Raw genomic sequence first — 22,725 nt, 5'->3', positions numbered from 1 at the left:
ATACACTTTGTCAAGGGGGGCTGGCGGGTGAGAGTAAGAGGAGAGGCAGTGACAGATTGTTTCGATCACACTCTATTACCATCTTAAGGCAAGTGATTTGACTTTGTATGGGGCAAAGGCTCCAAGATGCCGATCTCATTATTGTATTTCCTATGATAATGCCATAAAATGTCATCAGCTGGAAAAGAGACACATCTATCATGCACAAGCAAGTGTCAGAAGTAATGACACTTTATTATTAGTGCTCCTGTGATTTTCCTGCAAGTGTACAATTTTGTGTGTGTGAGTAGCTTTTGATGTGAAAAAAATTGGCTGAAGAAAAGGGGTTGTGGTGAAGGGGAGCAGGACTACTGTACTGTCTGGCTCCTTGCTCTTTCTAACCTAAAGACGTAATCTGCGGAATGGTGATAGACGCCTGCAGCCCAGCCTCATCTGGGCAGAATGAAGATGTCATGCTGTGACTACAGGCTACACAACACTCCCATATGTCTGGCTGAACAACTCAAGAACAGGCTGACATTTGAAGTAAGGAGGCGTAAAGGGCCCTCAAAACTTTAAGGGCTGAATTGGAAGTAGCACTGGATTCCATCTAGAGGGGAATAAAGACAGATGGCCACACTCAAGCCAACCACACTTTGGAAGAAACATTGAATGATTTATGACCACTCTCAGTTTTTTACTTCTGCTATTCCTGCAAAACTACAAACACATTTGTGTCAATTTGGTAAAAATGATGGGTATTGTTTTATAATTGGAATGACACTACAGTACATGAAAGAGGTGATCATCATTACTGACATTAGGATCCCTTGTGAAATGCAGACCCATTGGATTTCAATTGTGGTCCAATTGGGGTATGCCCCCAGTGTATACCCCAATAGGATCCTGTGGAATCCAGCGTTAATTACAAGCTAATTCTACTGAGGCTTTTAATTCCGTTGGGGTCCCACTGGGACATTGGGGTCATATTGGTGCATACCACAATGTAGCTAAATTTTACCACTTCATGATAACACAACACTAGAAAATGAGCACAATCCAACTTTAAATATTGACTGATCTTTATTCATATTGAATTAAAAATATAGTTTTGACAGATTCATGTAACAAAACAGAGGGAGTACGTATTTAAATGTTCTAGCTTGGGAAATGTGTCAATTAACCAGTGATAAAGATAATCGTTTAAAACTGGTAGTTTGTGACAAGGTATGGTCTATAAAACTTAGTTCTCATTCATTCTGATGAGTCGATACAAAGCAATGATAATGTATAATCGCTTTTACGATAGAATATTCTTTCCTCCAAACTTCAATGTACTTTTGAACAAACACATGGACCTTTAAGAAGATTGCCAAACTGACCAAATATATATGTAAATGCATACACTTTTGAATGGTAAGTGTAAAGCAGGCCTATCTTATTCTGTAGGTGATAAGCAATATACAGAAATTATGACCAAATGTAATTAATCCAAAGTTGATGCCGGTTAAAATCCTACGTTTTGAAAACAAAATTGCACACACAACAACACAAATTGTGTGTGAGTCTTCTACAATTGAAACATAAATTACAACTGACAATTTATGCAATTGTGCATCCATACAATTATCCTACAATTCTGTTCTCCCTGATAGTTTTAGATTGTAAATGTAACAAACCATTCAGCATCAGTTTCACGAGCCACAAAGTTAATAGTTCATGATAATTTTGGTGCCAGTCGTCACATCAGCTATAAGATGACAAATGGGCCAACCTCCCAAAAAGCCTGTAAAGATCCTGGGCAATGGAAATATTAACTTTCTGTTAAACTGTGACTTATGTAAAAGAGTGAAGATTTTAAGTCCTGATGAAGCCAAAAAAGTTAACTTACTAAACTCTGTACAAGCAAATATCAGTAATTTAAATGATCAGTCCAGCCCATTCAAACTGTCTTCCATTTTGTCTCTCAAACACCGATAAATCATTCTGGAGGCTGTAACATTATATTGCTACACCATTCAATCAGTATTGCCCCAAAAAGATAAAGAGCTGAATATCATCTAAAAGTAAACAATGACTGAGCTCAGTGCAAATGGAAATTAAACTATTCAAGGAAATATAGTATAGGTCCTTAAAACACAGGGTGTAAAGTGACACTGGTGGATTAATAACATTGGTTAGGAAAAGACTGAGAGAAAAAGGGATGAAATATTGAATATTCATTAGTATTGCAACAGCAATTTAAGTGTACAAAATCTTTAAAAAAAAATCTCAAGAGGTGGATAATACTGAGAGAAGCGTGGAGGATAGTGGAGGTATAATACACCCAGTAAAAAAAGAACTTTTTTTCCCACTCCTACAAAGTGAGCAAGAGCAGCGGTCGAAGCACAAAATCCACCAAGTTGTGCTGAAAACGAAATCACACAATCACAGGGGAAATGATGGGGCGGTGGTGACAAGAGACCCTGCAAGCTTTTTTAAAATCAGAGTTCACTCTTCAAATTACATTTACAGGATATATATATATATATAAATACTGTATATATATTTATATACATACAGAAAAGATATTCCCAAAAGAAAAAAAGTAGAGTAGACCACTAAAAATGCAATGATGCAGGGAGAAATGAAAACAAAAAAACAACAAATATATTCAGCTGGAAAATAAGCACAATTGTCCTATTTACAGATGCACCTGGCCACCTTTTACTTACCTATAAAAATACTATCCACTTTTTAATACTTTTGTATTTTTCTAACAATGGTAAAACTGTCGAGTGACACATTATCTGGATGTCTTTGTCATTGGTTAAAAGACAGTTATTCATTCAATTTTACAGTTTTACTATCAATTCAATACATTGTAAACTGTGCTTACTCAACCACTGTCATCTACCCCAGTTTATCATGGTATGGTAGAATATACGCATATGAATCAGTGTAAAATCAGAGTATGACAGCCATACACAGTTTGATTCTATTACAATGGTAGAATATGTGTTTGTCAGTTGCTTTATGGTTTCCCTTTACAAAATGTGATCTGTTTGATGATGCTATGACCACAACTATTTCTCGGTGAGTAATTCATAATGAAGTTCTCTGAAACAGTAAGACCATTTAGACAACAGGTGGATTGATATTACCAGTGCTGTGAAAAATGTCCTTGTGATATGAATAATCAAAGCATACAAAAGTGAAATAGAACACAATCTATAAATACAGTCGCTGTGTCCCAGTTCAGAGTCCTCATTTCTGGGCCTGATGTGTCTTAACGGTCCAACAACAGCTGTCCCATTTCAAAGGTCCCACGAAATGTGACTAAAAATTAAAAGCCTGCCTTTGCTTTGGAGGACACAAGTGGTTTATTATTTGCAGTGCTCAATGTCCCACAATCAATTGTGCACCAGTCTGTTTTAAGTAGTTAAGCATTCCTCGCAAACTTGTAAAGCTTGCTAAAAATCATATTTATCAGCTATTATTCATATCACACTAACTAAACCAATGAATAATCCACTGCAAGCTGTGAATAATGGAAGCTAGCTATGAACTCCACTGTTTGTTCTTGTGTGCAGTCTGGACATGTTAATCACAAGGGGTTAGAAGTGGAAGTTAATTGGATATTTGCACAATTTTGCAACCTGGTCTAACCTGCCACTTGTTTATCATGTGTTGAGGTGAAATATCAAAATCATAATGTTAAGTATCGTGAAACCTCTCCAAGTTAACCATTGGTATTTAAATGTTATAGGACGTCTGAGGGCAACAGCCTGCGCCTGGTGACTTGCAAAAGCTTAATGAGTTGTCGAGGAGCACCTGAACACAACCTGGTCTGGTTTGGTCTTTGTTGATCTAGTCTCATTTAGCAACGATATGCAGGTTCACCCTGGATTTCAGTTCCTTTTGAAGGCCTCTGAGTTGGGACACAGCTAGTAATTGCTTCAAAGATGAGTAGAAAACATGACAGACTTAAGAGGATGAAGCCTTCAAACTGCATATAAAAAAACAACTTCCTGTTGCCATGACACCCTGAAGAGCAAAAACGAGAGGAAATCAACACCATTTACGATACTCAGAACATTTGTTTAAAATACATTAAACCCAAAACAAAAGTAGATGCACAAAATAAATATAACAAGTTACTCTAAGGCCGGTTTACTGGTTGAGCTGTCAGTATTAAGAGGGAGTTATTGTGCTCCTTTAAATAACTACTGTACCTACGAGGCTTACCTTGACACAGAACATAATATATGTATGTATTATATGTATAAGTATGACTCATGTTAACATTTGACCACAATCACTTTTCCTTTCCAGATTGTTTTAGATTTTGTTCGTATTCACTCCACAGCTGCTTTTCTGCCTTCACTGCTTTGGCTGCAGGAAAGTGTATGCTACATACAATTCTACAGTCACCTCTGAGGAGAAAGAATGAATGGCAATCTACTCTGGTCTCCTCTGCCAGTTACAGTGCACTTGCACCTTCTCCTCTGCTAGCTTTTGTAACATTGATGCATTGGTCGGGTAACATTTCTGGAATACTAATACCTTAGTTTTAACCCTGCTGCAGGATTACAACCTATTGCCTGTCGTTCACGGTTTCTCAGCTGGTGCACTGGGTGAGATTTTGGGTAACATGATTTCCCCGCAGAGCAACAAGGGAAAGTGGATGAATTAGCATTAAAAAAGCTAAAAGCCCCTTGTGATACTCGCTAGCTGAGAGCACCAGCAGGTTTTCTCCTCCAGAAGATTGGCTTTATTTTTCCATGGAGATCCATTACGAAGCCTTTGGGTGACTCTTCACTGCTGTCACTGCACTTAAACACGCGGCCATACAGTAGTCTACAAGCACTACAACTAATACCTTATGGGTAATGGTAAAAACAGACTTATATAACTGACTTTTAACTCTGAAAACACTGAGAGGATGCTTGCACACATTTACACAAAGACAGTATACACAAGTGTAAACTCAAACTCAAGCAGAAATCAGCAGAACAATGAAGATCTCAGAAGGTGTGACAGAACAGACCTAACAGCTAAATCCTGTTAGCAACAGAGCAATGTCAATGATACTTAACACAGTGCCGACTTCGAGCTGACCATTTAAACCCAAACCCAAAATTCACATTTTTGTTGAGATGCACATTTCAGCAATGCGTCTACTATGGTATCATGGCACTAATCTATCTTCCATTATACTTTTATTACAATAGGTTTGACGTCCCTTTATGATGTTGCAAAGTGTGCTCCAGCTGGAGCTCAACTGGATGATTATTATTCCTCATAAAACCTGAGACGGGGAGAAAACACTGTGCCAGGGCAACATCTGTGTTTTGGACGGTAAATCATCAACACTGCTTGTCTGAAGGTTGTGTAACAGTGGTTGTGTATTGGTATGTCAGCAGTGAGACATGCGCAGGCATTAGTCGGTCTCCAAATTCATGATATTATCACCTCTGGGTGGGCAATATAGATACAATTTTTAATCAGGGTATGTGTAGATTAAAATTACTATTAATAATATCATTATATATCAAAAACTGTAGATGGAAAAGTCTGTTTGGTTAAAGGGGCACCAATTTTACACAGGAAGTTCAGTTTTCCCATCACGAACTGTACTACTCAGCCTGTAAATGAAAACAGCTTTATACGGTCTTCTGTAGCTCTGAAGGGAGCTTTCCAAAGTCTTAGATAATAACCCAGGTGATGTCACTGATGATGTCATCAGGGTTATCTCTTCTTGGGCTTGAGACTTTTTAACAGAAAGCCTGCATTAGAAACTAGAGGTGTGGGGTTTAGGGGGTAGAACGAGTCAAACGTATTAAGCTGCATTAAGTTTGAATGAGTTGCTTTATGGGAAATGTAGGACTTTCTGGAGCTTAACCCATACAAAACTAAGGCCTAGTCCACAAGTACATGGGTATTTTTTGAAACTTAACTTTTTCTATGAATTTTGGCCTTTCATCCACACACAAACTGTGTTTTAGGTCACTGAAAATGGATATTTTTGAAAACTCCTGCAAGGGAGAAGATTTTCAGAAACGTGTTGTGTTGGTTTTTGGATTGTATCGCCGCTACATTTCATGCAATGGCGGACATGGCCAAAACAGTGCTGGTTCTAACCTTGCTAACAGGACTTTTTGTATGTTTACACATGCATGTACAGTTAATCTTACACTATATTGAGGAACAAAGGTGTCTGAATGCATTACAGAGCAATCAATGCAAAATTGGCACAATTGGAGCCAGGTAGCCTTCCAGTAATAACTTTTTTTAGGGCGTCTGATTGGCCAACATCTTATATTTTGCGTGATTGTCCAACATGGCTTTAGGGTTAGGGTTATATCGCTGTGTGTTGTTTTGACATACTCTTGACAGTGCTTTGAAGTGTTTTTGCGTTTTCATTTAAAAAGTTTTTTTTTAAAACAGTGCTTGTGTGGATGGGATTTCTTTTAAGATTGAAGGAGGGAAAATACCTGTGTATGCTTGGACTAGGCCTTAGAGTCTGGATATCTTGGCCTTTGCACCTTCAATTTAGATTTTTCGTTTGTCTCTTAAGTCCCCCAACTTTATGGAAGTGCAATATTAAACGCTGGAGTACCCCTATAATCCAGTGAATTAAACACCTAAACTATCAAGGTATTTCATCACATCAATGTAAAAATCCTAAAAATCTAATATTGTCAGCAGTGCCTGCAAAATTGTCCAGTCAAATAAAATATATCAAAGGGATAGATACCTGGGCATGAACGGTACTGAAAATTTGACAAAGTTCTATCCCCTGACATTGTACATCATTGTACTGTATATAACCCAACCCCACCTATTACTATCATTATTATTCTTTAGAAAGTAGTAGTAGTGTTAAATGTGAAATGCCTGATGAAACATAACATGAGCCCTCAGCATCTTACTGTAAATTATAGTTGCAACAAAAAAGAAAACAAATATTGAATTGCCGCTTAGAGCGGGAATAACAGCAACGTCATTTGGCTGTGTAAGAGCATTACGTGCTATTAAATTATCAACGCCAGTCTAAATTAGGCTTCAAAGTCATTTGACAACAGATGCTAGTAGTCTCCATCAGAGATTACTGTGGCATCTGGCAGTATTGTATGAATACAGAAAGCTAGCCATCAGAGGATTCAGTGATAACATAGTGTAATATCTCACCATTAATGTCAAATACCAATAGAAAAGAAAGTGTCCCATTTTTTCTCAGTGTTCCACCGTATAAATGTGGAGGAGGCAGTCTTTCCTCCTGTTCCACCTTAACATTAAGAGACAGAGCTGTAGTCATGACTACGTGGTCAAAGTTAATTTTCTGTGAACATAGAGAGGTGCAAAAACAACCTTTGTCCTTGTCTTTTCATGCACTTCTAGATACAGCTCAGTCCATAGAGCCTTTTGCATCTATCTGGTAATGACATTTAAATGGTTTATTTACAGCTCTGCAGGGTTAGCCTCTTAGCCACAATCACATGGCTCTTTCGTGGCTGGGTGTCTTTGCTGTTTGCATATGGGCAAGTATAAGACAAGGTGACAAAGTAAACAGATCCCTAATGCTTATGAAGAAAAAAAAGAATTCTGCTCTGATCCAGATTCTAAAATCATATATTTTTCCCTCATGTTCGGTTTATATGCATCCATCATCACGCTCCTTTCCCTGTTAAACGATCTGTCCATTCCCAAGCACCAGTTCCATTGAAACATTATTCCTTGTACTGCAGTTACCATAGGTTATTTTACTTATGGTGCTGCTTACAATGATCTTATGAATATTAAAGTGGATGATTTGCTGATTTGCCTTCGGACCAGATCATTGTGAATGAAAGTGGAACAAGAGGGATACGGACGTGGGAAGTTAAGGGTCGTCTTCTGAGCAATCAACCTTTTAAAATCCCACCCTAGCCATGCCAATAATCAATTTCCACCAGGTACTGGGTGTTATCACAGCTTTCCATAAAACTGTGGTGACATTTCCTTTCCTGTTGACCCTTTCTCTGCGCTGCAACACTGACTGCCAATATCGGCACACTCTGTCTTCCAGCACAGGGTCAATTGAGCTTCTCCTCCAGAATATATTTCAAACGATAGCAAGCTTATCTCAGTGTGGGTGTATTTACTTATGAATTAATGTATGGATATTATTGGTGTGTCAAGGCTGCAGGCATGTTAACATGTTTTAGGTATGATAAGAGCTGTGTGTGATAAATGTTTGAATTCCATTACTAGTGCAGCAACATGTAAAAGTCAAAGAAGCATGTGTGCAGGCATGCAAGCCACATCTGGGCTATTCAGCATGACTGCGGTGAGTTTGCTGGTTAGTTACGACGCAACTCCATGTGCATGTGTCATTTGGTAGATTGCACACAAGCAATAACAATGTGTGCATACTGCAATGTGTGCATCTATCTAGGTGGAAAATGTGCCAAAAGGACATGGTAAACTGTAAGTGATAGGTATATAAAGAAAAGCATGTAAGGTCATGGCGATAATCCTCTCTTTGGGCTAACCTCAGTTTATTTCTCCCTTTTCTCTGATTGAACATCTTATTTCTTTCATTGTGTTGTTTTTGTGCCTTTCTGGTACTTAAGATGGCAGGACAGTGTGCTCCAGAATAGAACAAACTTCGAAGCGATTTGCTTTTATGGCCAAGGACTGAGCTAAAAAAGATGGTTTGAATGTCAAGTGAGGCTGTCAGTGACTGTTATTGTAGACTTGTCAAGAAAAGGCAAAACCTTAGAGTAATTGCAATCAGACATAACAGAGAGACATGTTCAGGGTGCAAGGACAACCCAGGTTGAGAAGTACTGCATGGAAACTGTTCAATGTATCTCCACCCTTGTCCTTCTATTCATCCCTCCATTGTGCTACAGCTTGGTCACTACACTACAGTGTTCCTCTGTCTGTATGGAGGCGGTGGCAGCACATTTCCAGCTTTCATAGCAGCCTCGGATAAGTACTCCTGGTTTTCGGCCACAGCAGGGCGAATGCGTCCATTCTGTCGGTAGAAGAAGCGTGTGCTGCAGTCCTGCAGGTACTCAGGGTTGTGCAGTGAGGACTTTGGGGGTAGACTGTGCTGCCAGTATTCAGGATTGTCAAAAGTGGCCTTCTTGCCTTTCTTATCAAACATGATGGTGCTGCTGGTGATGCCTGATTGCAGAGCGTGTCCTGAATGCCCCGGATGCAGGGTGTGTGATGGATACGATGGGTGTGGGAGGTGGCCAGGGGGAACCACATATCCAGAGTAGGAGACTGTGTGGCTTGATGTTGATGGGTTGACTGTCTGCGATACTGATTGGGCAGCAGAGGACCCAAGGCCAGAGATGGAGACTGCGCCAGCCAATCCGTTCTTGTCCCCAGGGTTAAGGAAGGTATTCAGATACAGTGGCTCGTTGATGTACTCATCGTCCCCGTGTGTGGACTGGCTCTTGGGGCCAGCAGAAGCTCCAGCCATGTGCAGGGTGTGGCAACCCGCTCCATCAATCACTGCGTGGGCGTCACCATTTCTACGGCGTGTGACAAAGGGGTTTTCCTCTACTGGGTTGAGATAGTCTGGAATCAAAAAAAAAATAAATCATACATGCTTACCAACAGTGCATTTCAGTGGCGTTTGGGTTAGCATCCATATACAGTATCAATGTGCAATTTGTGAATAAACACAAACTATTTATTTCAGTTCTATTACCCTCCCGCCAAACTTCTAACTGCTAACCAATCAATGCCAATCTGCTAACTTCATAGACAAAGTCAATAGTTCTCAAAACTGAGTAACCTGAGTTGTTCTTGTCTCTCATGGCAGTCATGTAGCTGTCCTGGTCCTTGTCTCCTTTTGCTCCTCTCTCTGCTAAAAGACCGGTGGGATCGGCACTGTAACGCTGTCCACTACTGTCCTCCCCTCCACCTTGGAAAGCAAAAAGACAGGAAGCATGAAATCCATTTAGGTACTTCACAAAACATGTCTCCATGACCCCCAACTGGCACCGGCAGACAACCGCCCACCAAGAGCCTGAGTCTGTCCGAGGTTTCTCCCTAAAAGGAAGTTTTACTCACCACTCAAGGTTTCTGCCTAAAACAGAGTTTTTCCTCGCCACTGTCGCACTAAATGCTTGCTCATATGGGAATTACTGGAATTGTTGGGTCTTTGTAAATTATGGAGTGTGGTCTAGACCTACTCTATCTGTAAAGTGTCTCGAGATAACTCTTGTTACGATTTGATACTATAAATAAAATTGAATTGAATTGAAATTGAATGAATGAAAGGATCCTGGATACAGATTTGGGGTATCTATCTGCGTCATCCTTTTAATGCAAGTTGTTCGTGACCAATAAACAAGCATCATGCATTTTCAATGCAATCCATTCTTGTGTATAGAGCTGCAAAGATTAATCGATTAGTTGTCAACTATTAATCCCCAACTATTTTGATATTGATCGGTGACATGTGAGGAAGACGTGAGGAAGTCATCTTGGGTTTTGGGAAACACTGATTGACATGTTTCACCATTTTCTGACATTTTATAGATCAAACAACTAATCGATTAACAGAGGTGCAAAGTAACTAAATACATTTACTCACGTTACTGTATTGAGTAGTTTTGTTGTGTATTTTGTATTTTTCAAGTAGTTTTTAAAATCGGTAATTTAAAATGTACTTGATTACGTTTTGAGTGAAGTATTGTATTTCACTATATTACAAATCCCAAAATCTTAGACTAACGGAAACCGAAAGGAAGAAAAAAACTTGCGCCCGGAACCACTACAGTGACGAATGATCAGCATCTAGGCTGCCTATCAGGCGCCAAGTCTTGGAGATTGAGAACGAGATGGAGGTGGATCAGGCGAGTGACGGTTCAGAGACTGTTTCAGTAGAAATGCTAGCTGAAACATCGAATTCTGCTGCCCAGAATGATGAAAATCCTTGGCCACATTTGAAATTCAAGAGGGCCAATAGGATCGTCATGCAAAGCCAGATGTGCCTGCCAAAGGTGACTGAACTGACAGCATTCAATAACTCCACATCTAATCTGCGGAAGCATGTTTGTGCATTGGTACTTCAAACTAAATTTTCATGACTAATAGCAAATTGCCAATTAGCAAAACAACATGTTTCGTGGCATTGCTAATTTTTGTCTAGCAGTAGCAACCCGTAGGAGAACGTATGTAGGACACTGGCTAAATTAATTCACATACATCTAATGTCATGTGTGACATGTGTTATGTTGTCATTACATGTCTATACATTTGTATAGATGTTTATACATTTGTATAGATTTTTCTTTAATTAAAAACAAAATAGTTTTGGATTTATGACCCCTTGTCCTATTTTCACTACATGGGAGAGATCACCCGCCCCATTTTTTTAAATGTAACTAAGTAACATTTATTTAAAGTACATTTTAAATGAACTATGTATTACTTTTACTTGAGTAATTTTTCAGATAGGTAATTTCATCAAAGTATCTATCTATTGTCTCTCAGGGCTATGGCTAATGTCAAGCACTCAGTATTTGTATGGGGATTTAGAGGTTTTAGTAACTTGAGGTGCATTTTTCATCTGTCGATAATAGATAAATCACTATCAGTGCTTAAATAGAGCAATCGACAGTATGGCACACTCATACCCTATCACTATTTTCCGATGAATGCATATTAGTTAGAAACACATTTATTTATAAAGCTTACTTAAGGCTTGATTTCTCATTTTCTCAACCAAACAAATCTGCAAAGGAGGCATAAATGGGCTCAAAACTCTTGCACTGGGGGCTCAACAGAACTAGAAGCCGCCAGTGCTGCTGGTTCTCTCCTGTTGGCTGAGAGGTGTAATATGTGGTTCAGTTTTGCCAGACAGCTGCTAGATATGAGCTTAGCCTTTTGTGCTTATCTCTCAAATCCTCTACTGGTGAGTGATCCACCGTGACAGTACAATACCAATGAGGAAACAGCAGATGGGTTCATACAAAAAAGGGAAAGAACCTATCTGCTCATTTAAAGGTTTTTATTGATAAGTTATTGATCAAATTAGGGTTTATGTGTTATGAATAATGGATTTGTTTTTTAAATATGTATGTGAATGTATTAGTGGAAGTGTGGAAAAGGGCTATGGTGTAGGAAAAAAGGCCATACAAAAACTTTTAAATGAATAATACAATTTACTGAAACTATTACTAACTAACTAACTAACTGACTGACTGACTGACTAACTAATAACAACTGATAAAAGGAAATCAATAATTGAAACATCTAAATAGATTGTTGATAATATTGGTTTTTTTTAGAGTTTGGTGTAATAAGTTAATAAAACAACCTAAAAAGTTAAAAACAGTACTACTTGGTCCATAAAAAAAATAAAAATGCAATCAATAAAATTCAATGACCATGAAAAAAAATATATTTGTGAACTGATTTGCTCATAACAAGTCAGTAATTGATTTCAAGAGTAAATCTGTTCGGTTAGAATTTGATGCTAGTGGCACGGGAAATGTAAAAGAAATAATAAAATATAATAACACTGGGTGAGTATTTTGCTTCTGTAAAGATACATGTTAATCAGACTATTGCTTTACTCCTAGCAATTGCAGTTTCCACAAAATTTTACAATGTAAATACAGTTGATAACACTGCCTGCAGATTAAGGCTGTAAAATGAAATTACAAAATCATACAAAATTTAGTCAATGTTCTAAAATGAACAATGCATTTAAACTATAAGCTCCATTAAATGTGTGAAAACACATTTTTAAATGCTAATTTAATTGATGTCCTGTTACTCTTGCAATATCTATCAGTCTCACACTATCTTCTGCCTACCTGCTGGTTTGATTTAGGACACACACACACACACACACACACACACACACACACACTTAGTGAGGAGATTGCTATTCCTCTTAGTTTTTTCAACTTTTGGAAAAAGCTTTACCTTGTCCTGCAGCGAGAGCCGAGCCAGGCCCAAGGGTACTTGACCTCGGGGAGGCCTGCTTCCTCAGGGTTCCATTGCAGCGAGGGTCGTCCTGGTTACCACGGCCAAATCCACTACCAATCTGCCCCCCTGAGGACAGGTCCTGTGGTGGGAGGCAGCCTCCAGACACGGGTGGAACAGAGACCACTCTGGGGAGGCTGGCCAGCATGTCCTCCATGCTGAAGCTGGGGTCCTGGTAGCCATACTGGTTCTGGGTAGAATGAGAGAAGGGAGAGCGTAAGTAAGAACAGAGGGGCTTCAATGTCAGACACGATTACAAGACTATCAATTTACCAAGACACAGCAAACTCTGAGACAAATACAAGTGGGGAGTTATGGCAAAGTTTTTACTCCTCCTTTATGGATGATTAAAGTTCTGCTTATTAATGAAGTGAGGAAATAAACTGTGTATTTTCCAGTATTTGGCCTTTACAATAGTTATGCAAATAGGTGGTTTGATTTACTAGAGAAGAACAAAATGTAAAAAACACAAAAAAGTACAATATACAACAATAAAATAAGCACAAATAAGGGACTGTTCGCTAAAAAGACTTGACCCTCCCCTCGGAAGAAGTAATTTTTCTATGACCCTCCAAAATGATTTGAAAAGGAGGCATGACCCTCCCCTTATGTGCTAGTTTGCACTTAGCAAAGATATACAGATGCCATTAGATTCTTTACAGCCATGACATACATGAGTTAACCTCTGCATTCTCATCTTACACATCCCACTCCTCTGTTATGGTGTGGTGGCCATTTCAGTAGATTTACTCACTAACATTGTTGTGGAAACACAATAAGCATGGAAACTAAATGCACACTTCCTGCATTATTGCATTACTTCAAATACTAAGTTACTCCTCTAGTAAACTAGTATTCACATGAAATAAAACAATAAAACATTGAGACCATTCAGCAAAGGACACTGGGAAATAATAAATTCAACACTGGTTGCTATGGACTCGTCACTAGGCTTCCTCAGTCATTGTATATTTTAGCACATAGGTAAAGCTGCCGAAGCTGAATATCATATTCCAAAACATATATCTTTATTGTTAAAGCAGATTTTAAATTTAGGGCTGTCAAACGATAAATTTTTTTTTTAATCGCGATTAATCGCTGACTTTCTATAGTTAATCACGATTAATCGCATATTTTATCACATGATTAAAATTCTATTATTTTGCATTTCAGAACAGTTTTTAAGTACATATTAACAATCGAAAGCAATTCTTACTAGTGTATCTTGATTGGGAATCAAATCAATGCAAAGAAAGTTACTTTATGAACTTGATTTTAAGATTTGTAATTATTTATTTACTGTAAACAAAAGAAAAATGTGTGAATCTGTCATTATTGCACAATTCCTCTAAGTACCTAACTAAAAAAATAAAAATCCCTATCCTTACTAGAGTCAATATAGTGTTTAGTAACTCCTAAATAATGTTGATTACTCACTGACGTCCAGTGATCACCGGTTAATGAGACAGCGTTTGCAGCACTTTGCAGCAGTTCCAGTGTGGCTGCTTTCTCCGTGTCATACAGGCTGTGTATCTGTAAAAACTACTGTCCCCCTCGATGGCAACGAGACAGGTCAGAACATGCCAACCGTAGTACGTCTTTAAGACCCGAGTCCTCTACGATGCTGACAGGTCTGCAGTTAGTTGCCACCCGTTTCGCAAGAGATGTAGTAATTTTTTGGGATTTGGTTTAATCCACAGGTCGGCGAGTAGCACTCTCCAAAATAGTGCTTTGCCTGAGTGGGTAGCATGCTAGCGGGTAGCATCACGTTAACTGTACTACTATGCTTAGCTCCGTAGGTGGTAGCTCAAGCTTGACGTGCTTCGGTGATATTTTAATTCAGCTTTATACAATGTGCATATGGCTTTCGACTTGTCTACGAGAAGTCTGGGAGTTTTGGAAAATAAAAAGCGCCATTCAGGATTTCATTGCTGCTGTCTTTCTCCATCATGCCTGCAGCCTGCAGCAGCAGGATGTGTTAGGAGGAAGTATGGCAGCTTGATGATAAGTAACGGTGCTGCAAAGGGTCAAAATAGTAGCCTGTTAGGCACGACGCAAAGCCGAGTGAAGTGTAAAATAAATTAATAAATGCCGGCATGCGATTAAAAAAAATGTATTGCATCGCATCGGCCCTTAATCGCATCGCGATTAACGTGTTAACGCTGACAGCCCTATTTAAATTACATTGTAACAATTTAACAATTCGCCCTTATGAAATCCAATCGCGGCACGGGTGTCTTGGAACGCAATAGACAGACGGTGGCGGAATGCCCCGACTCTTAAATTTAAATAAAATGTAACAGTGAACACTCAGTGTTCGACCTACAGTCTGTTGAGATGCCTATCCAAACGCAGAAAGGAAGCGCAGTCACACCATAAAACGTTAAGACACGTTAAGAAAAAAGATCCGTATTTTGCCGTAATCCAATGACACGGAAAAAAAAGTAATCCACAGCGATCAGGAGATCCACAAAACGAGACACGGTGTATCCAGCAAGGCCGATACGAGCGTCACATTCACCAGCCAGCTCCAAACAGGTGAACGAGGCCTCTCCACTTCGCCGTTTAAACAAAGTGAAATAAACGTATAAAAGTCCAAATCTACACAAAACCCGCAATCAATTAGTAAGCTGACATCAAATGTATATACATGACATTTAGGAAACTTTTATTGCAAGGTTGGCACAGCAAGATGTCCAGACTAGTGCAAGAGTAATTTTCGTTTTTTGCGTCCTGCTGCTCCCATCGTCAGCCAGGTAATATTTTTTTTTACTAAAGCAGTATATGAAATCTGATGTATTACCTACCACCATTTAGTTGTTTTGTGTTATTTAAGATATTTATAAAATATCTGGTCATGCCAGATGTAATTATTCCACTAATATTTTAAACAATGCAATTACCCATTTCAGCCACCGGGGGGGGGGAGTGCTCCCCCTGCCCCCCCAGCAAACTCATGGGTCAGACCCATCTGGTAGCAAAGGAGGGCCGAGACTAAGAGCTAAATGAAAAAATATGCACCAAACAAGCCACTTTGAAATTTTGCTGTTTTCATGAATACAAAAGTTGGGTGACACCCAAAAAATGTTGGGTGACCCTCGCCTCAACAAAGAATAAAAAGACATGACCCTCCCCTATTTTCCTCCGGTGGTCCATTCCATAAATACCGAACGGTCCCTTAACAAGTATCATACAAAGAAGTGTGAATTATAAAATGTATTTGTTCATGAAGTCCAAAAAATAGGCAAGTTCTTAGTACCATTGTTCATCTGTAATATTAAAATGTGACAGGCAGGGGAGACAAACAGCAGTGACAAACAATGATATGGCAGTATAACTGCCAAGGACAATTTAATTAAAAGGATTTTAATTAAAGGGCTCCATGCAGCAGAGTCTTAAAGTAGCCATATCAGCCCTGCCCTGCTGTGTGCATTTGTGTCTACAGTCATGACAAAAAGTGGCTTCCTTAGAACCTCACTGGCTGATTTATTCTGATTTATCTTTTTTTAGCAGGAATCCAGCAAGACATTTGTTTTCCGTTTCACATTCTCTCGCTTACTTTCCTTTGCATGGCCTCTGAGCAGTCTGTAATGATACTAATAAGATAGAAAATCTGTTTTTCCCTGTTGCACTTATTTTTCTTTAAACACGGAAGTTGAAAGAATTACAAAGGGGGCCAAAGTTCATGGATTTCTGATCTGTGAATGAAGGTGCAGGCTCATATCCCACTTCTGATTAGCAGTTTTTATTTTTCTTATTTATTTTTCAGGTTTCTCAATTATTCATGTCTTTTGGCATCCTGTCAACCACAACAAAGTGGTGCCTTAGGCATGTACCAAGAGTCAGACCTAAATAACCTTTAATTAGAAATATAGATGGGTCACTGATTGGAGAATTACGGACTCTTTTTAGTCTGTGGAGTATTTTAGCAGTACAATTGTCAAATTTAATAAGATATTAGTACCAAGTATCAGCAAATAGCAGCTTCAAACCAAAGTTTGACTACTCTACTCTACTACTACTTAGTCTCATTTATAGATATTTTACACCTATAATTTTGCAACCTAGGGTTCTACAAGGTTAAGAGAATGCACAAAAGGCAGCAAACTATCAATAACTTTAAAGAGACTTTTTCATTTCATTTTGTGTGTGTAATAGCATCATTCTTTTCCATTGTCTGTCTATCACAGTTGGATATTCCTCACTTTCTGATGCAGTGGTCTGTACTCTAAACCTGGAGGGATTAATTGAAGCTCCAAAGCTCATGCTGTGTTTTCATTCCCCTGTAACTACATCTATTAGACCACCCTCTCTCAGTCCTCATTTATACCACCTCCTCCTCCTCCTCCTCTTCCTCCTTCCTATTCTCTAGTCCAATAAAAACACCATTGCTAACCTAAACACAATAGTAACATTTCTTTAAATAATGTTTGAAGTCATTAAAGTGAACCGTCACAGTCACATTATTTTTTCAATATTTTGGCCAAAATTGGACTTAAACCATAATGGAAACAGGGTGAATTGTGGAAAAGTAAAACATCACACTTGAATATTTAGGAGTAAGTAAGAAGTAAGTGTTCCATTCAAATGAACCTCTGTAAAAAGCAGTGTGAACTTGTAGTGATGCACAGGTTTTGGCCATTGCATTTTACATTACATGTCATTTAGCTGACGCTTTTATCCAAAGCAACTTACAGTTGCTATATATGTCAGAGGATGCACACCTCTGGAGCAACTAGGGGTTAAGTGTCTTGCTCATGGACACATTGGTTGATATATCGCAGTGGGAATTGAACCCGGGTCTCCCCCACCAAAGGCATGTGTCATATCCACTGTGCCATCACCACCATGCCATCGCCACTATTAAACTTATAATTCTTGCATATTCTGTCATTGTTATACATAAGGATTCACATAAATAATGACAGTTAAGTGTGGCAATAACATTATGTGTGTGTGTGTGTGTGTGCGTGCGTGCGTGCGTGCGTGTGTAAGAGTAAATTAAGGAAAAGTTCTTTCAGCCAGGCTGTACAACTAGTAAGTGAAGAATATATTTATGGGTAAATATCGCATGTTGTTGGCTACAATAATTGAGTTCATTACAATCATCTACATGATTTATGTGGATAAATGAAACTGTATGAAATTAATCCAATTAACTCAGTATGCACCCCAATAAAAAAGACCAAAAACAGTGGAGGATATTTTTACAAATATTATGCAAATAAATAATCTGTCGCCCCCTAATATTCACCAAACAGTGCTGGAAAAGGAGTCATGTCTCTCACTGGCATTCAGCAGGCATTTTCATCCAGACACAAACACAGGGGGATATTGGAATACAAAATAGCTGAGTGGCCTGGCTGTGTGACTGGTTTTGTGATAGATTTAAGTCCAAAGTTAGACGGTGAACATTTGAACAGTTTAAGAACTGAGGGAATCTGGCTGTAAACCCCAATTTTGAAGAAGGCAATTACCATAGTTTCACAATGGAGAAAGAGCAAGGAAAACAGATGGAGAGAAAGAGGAAGATGAGAGTGAAACTGAGAAAGCTGTGTGAGTTCTGTTTTAAGATCTCAATCTTTTTGCATGAACAGGAGAGTCCTGCGGTACACGCTGAGAAAATTCATTACCACATCACTTTAGAGACCATCTATTCTAAATGATCTGAAAGACTACTTTGACTTTATATCATCTTCTTTCCCATCACGGAAAATACCAGTCACCCTGATGCTACACTCAAAAAGAAATGGTATTAGTAAAAGTTCATGTGAAATGAAGAGATAAGCAACTAAATTCTAAATGATTCTACAAGAAAAACAAACAAAGTACCAAGTTGAATATTAAATAATACAAGTAATTACAAGTAATGTATTCCTACTTTTGATCAGCCTTGCCTGTGCAATATAGAAGACACGTGTCTGTCTCTTTTTGCAAACAACTAAGCAGGACTAGCCAGCCTATTTTTTTTTCATTTTTAATAATAACTTTCCATTTAAATGGAAGTTGGTACTGACTGTCTCGCAGCAGATTTGCCGTAGGAAAGACTAGTCAAAACTCAGTTTGATGATTTAAAAATTAACTGACTTCAGAGTATTCATGACAGCATACTGTATATGAATAAGGCGTAGTTTACTCTTGTTGGTCAATACCAATACACTAAAGAGATAATAGTCATTATCTTTATTGTTACTATGATTGCCACTGTTCATCACACCCCCAACCGGCACCGTCAGACACCGCCTACAAAGAGCCTGGGTCTGTCTGAGGTTTCTTCCTAAAAAGGGAGTTTTTCCTTGCCACTGTCACATTTACACATTTATGCATGCTCTTGGGGGAATCACTGAAATTGTTGGGTCTTTGTAAGTTATAGAGTGTGGTCTAGACCTACTCTATCTGTAAAGTGTCCTGAGATAACTCCTGTTATGATTTGATACTATAAATAAAATTTTATTGAAATTGAATTGAATAGATTAAGGGCCATGCTGGCATACATTAAATTGATTCAAGGTCTTGAAAAACTGGACTTGCCTAGTTTTTTAAAAGAGGTTAAAGAGTTACTTACAGTAGTACTTTACTACTTTTTATGTTTGGATCTTCTTCATTCACATTCAATTCAGTGAAGGATTTTATTTAGAAAATATTCTGACAGGATCTTCTAAATTTCAGGAACCAAATCATTAAAACAATTTAACATATCACTCATGTTATAAAAAGTACCAAATAGGTACTTGAATCAAGAAACAGAGAGCAGACAACACACTTGTGATTTTTTGACTGCTTTGATAGTAACAGTGATTCCAAAAAATAAAACCAACACCAGACCATGAATATACAGTTTAAGTATAAGAAATAAGTCAAAGATATGGCTGTTCTTTCTGTTCAAACATTTGCATAAATTACACAGGACAAGAACTGTGAATTTTTAATTATGATTAGGGCAAGCAAAAACCTGTTTTAATGTACATATGGGCACCTGACAATTGTTTTAATATATACTTGGAAAACAATGATTCTTTAAAGTGTTTGAAGATTCTTAAATACCTTGTTGGAGTCCATGTGTGTACGGGGAGTGTATGCCAGTGGTGGAATATTGAAGGAGTGGGGCACCAGGTACTCTTCAGCATCCATTAGGTCCTCCAGCTCATCCTCCTCCAGGAGGCTCTGGAAGAACTTGCTGTCGCTGGGGCTGGGCAGCTTCATGCGGTCGTCACCCTGAGTAAAGTTGTGTGTGGATGCACATGTGCGTGTCCAGTAATTTGTATTAGTGATTAATGATGAAGAAATTATGTAACTAATCAGTTTTTAAACTTGTCAACTTTGGTAAATATTAATAAACCTTATTTTTATAGCACCTTTCATAACATATAATTCAGCTCAAAATGCTTTATTTTAAGGCCCTTTACATCCTAATTGAAATAATTTCTTTCAAATATTCCCTATTCCTATTTTATTATTTTTTTATTTATTTGAAGTTCTTTTGGAACTATCACATTAACAAGTAGTTCACACATGAAAAAGTATAGTTTTAGGGATTGTGGGTCGTAATGGTGCCTAGCATCACTGTGTTTGTTGACTAATTTACTAATATCAAATCACTAACCCACACATGTTTCTTTCAACTGAGAAAAAATGCTAAACTTAGAGCCGTGGTTTCACAATGTGAACTTGAGATGATCATTCATGGTTTTATATCATCTCGGCTTGATTACTGCAATTCTGTTTTCACATGTCTCAGCAAGAGACCTACAACTGGTCCAGAACTCTGCTGTAAGGCTGTTGACCAGGTCCAGCAGGATGTCGCACATCACTCCTGTTTTATCCATGTTACGTTGGCTTCTGATCAAGTTCAGGATCCAATTTAAAGTTCTTGTTCTTACATATAAAGCATTGCATGGTCAGGCGCCTGTTTATATCTCGGACCTGCTCCATCCACACACTACTAACAAGTCCCTCAGGTCTTCTAACCAGTAACTACTGGTGGTCCCACGCACTCGCTTAAAAACTAAAGTAAACTAGCTCCGACTCTGTGGAACGCCCTTCCTATTACCTTACGTTCTGCAGTCTCGGTTGACGCTTTTAGAAAGTAGCTGAAGACACACTTGTTTCAACTCGCTTTTGTCTCTTGTTTGTAATTTTGGGATTTTAGTCTTTTAATCTTCATTGGTATTGTATTTGTTTTTGCTTGTTTATTTTCTGTTTTGGATCCTACTGTATTTTAACAAATGTCTTTTGCGTGAAGCACTTTGTGACTGTCTGTAAAAGGTGCTACATTAAATAAAATTATTATTATTATATAATTTAAGCCTAGCACAATAATTTTAGGGTATAACACACAAGTGATGTAATAGGTACTAATAAGGAATGAGGAAAGTACAATGTAATTTGTAATGGATATGAAAGGCACCTACTAATTACCTAAACCATATAATGTATAAATTGGCAAATATTAGAAACTTAAACAAAAACAAGCTCAATGGAAGACTGACCCAGTCTTTACTTTGAAGGTAGCTTAATTATTATGGTTTTTAGACAAATAGAAAAACAAAAGTCATGTAATCCAGATTTTGGTAAGTACGTTGTCACCAAGATTGACCTACCTGGATGACCAGATATCTTTGGGGATCACGAGCCATCCGAGTGAACTCTGCAGCCAGCTCCTTGAACTTTGGCCGACTGTCTGCATCAATCATCCAGCCTGAAAAACGTGTTGGTGTTAGTGTCCGACCAATATGAAGTTCTAAACTTTGACCCGATTAATGTGCCCCTTTTCCCACAGTAACAATAGCTATAGATGTGGCTCTACCACCTAATATCACATTAGTAAAGAATGAGCTGACCTATAGTAACCCACTGATAATATAATTCCCCACTTCTGACAGTCTCAAAAGATTTTTTCCATTTAAACCTTTTTCCATTATATACAATTTCTTATTGGTTTCATAATGAACAATTACAGATTTTTTTATGGTGTTCTTTGGATTGTAATCACTTTTTCCAATCTAAAGATAAATACTGTTTCATCACTAAAATGGCCATATGGAGCAATGTGCGCTTCTGCCAATTTATCTGTGAAAACATGGGTATGATGCCAAAGCGATCATGTGATCTGGCCCTGAGTAGAGCCTGTCTAGGTATCCAGGGAACTAAGAGCTAGAGATCGAAAGACAGAGAGATGTGGCTTTACACAAATTCAGATACAAGAGATTTCATATGTAAAAGTGATCATCTTTTATCTTGGTACATAATGTAGTTTCATGCCAATAAAGCCCCTGAATATCAGGAAATGCATTTCCACCACATGCACCATGTGTCTGTGAACAGTACTTGGGTGTATTAGTTCTGCAAAAAAGGCAGATAACAGGCAGGTGACAGTGACCTCTCCCTGCTGTATGTGTGTGTGTGTGTGTGTGTGTGTGTGTGTGTGTGTGTGTGTGTGTGTGCTTGCCAGGTTGGCGCAGGTTCAGGGTGTCAGTAAGAGCCAAGGTGACAGTGAGGGCCAGAGGCTGCAGCTTGGAGCCTACAGGACAAGGCCGGGGTGGCGCTGGCATCAAACCTTTGTCCTGGCAGCAGTGGCCAGAGGTTACAACGCCACCTGTGACCCCAGTGTCTGACGGCATGAGAGCAGTGACCGACCAATAAGGCCAACATGTTTGTGGTCGGCCAGAAAAAAAGAGTTCCTACTGTAATACATCTTCAACCATAACTCCTCTTAAATTTTGTTATGTTTGGAGGTTTCCTCACTATTATTGCCATCAAAGA

The 22,725-nt window shown here is 38.6% G+C and overlaps 1 protein-coding gene across 2 annotated transcripts in view; it reads right to left on the bottom strand.

Annotated features, from left to right (window-relative positions):
- Positions 1 to 1,043: 1,043 nt before the first annotated feature.
- Positions 1,044 to 22,725, bottom strand: part of LOC116050203 (receptor tyrosine-protein kinase erbB-4-like) — a 406,202-nt gene continuing 384,520 nt past the window's right edge. For both annotated transcript variants that reach the window (XM_031300194.2, XM_031300196.2), the window contains exons 24-28: positions 21,564 to 21,661; positions 20,008 to 20,178; positions 12,904 to 13,153; positions 9,758 to 9,886; positions 1,044 to 9,537 (exon numbers count right to left, since the gene is read on the bottom strand). In XM_031300194.2, coding sequence (XP_031156054.1) covers positions 8,867 to 9,537; positions 9,758 to 9,886; positions 12,904 to 13,153; positions 20,008 to 20,178; positions 21,564 to 21,661 — 1,319 coding nt within the window. In that variant the 3' untranslated portion in view covers positions 1,044 to 8,866. The remainder of the gene's footprint in view (positions 9,538 to 9,757; positions 9,887 to 12,903; positions 13,154 to 20,007; positions 20,179 to 21,563; positions 21,662 to 22,725) is intronic.

The sequence above is a fragment of the Sander lucioperca genome, chromosome 8, assembly GCF_008315115.2.
Source record: "Sander lucioperca isolate FBNREF2018 chromosome 8, SLUC_FBN_1.2, whole genome shotgun sequence".
Taxonomy (NCBI): domain Eukaryota; kingdom Metazoa; phylum Chordata; class Actinopteri; order Perciformes; family Percidae; genus Sander; species Sander lucioperca.
The sequence above is the reverse complement of the archived record's forward strand: the minus strand, read 5'-3'. Positions and strand labels throughout refer to the sequence as shown.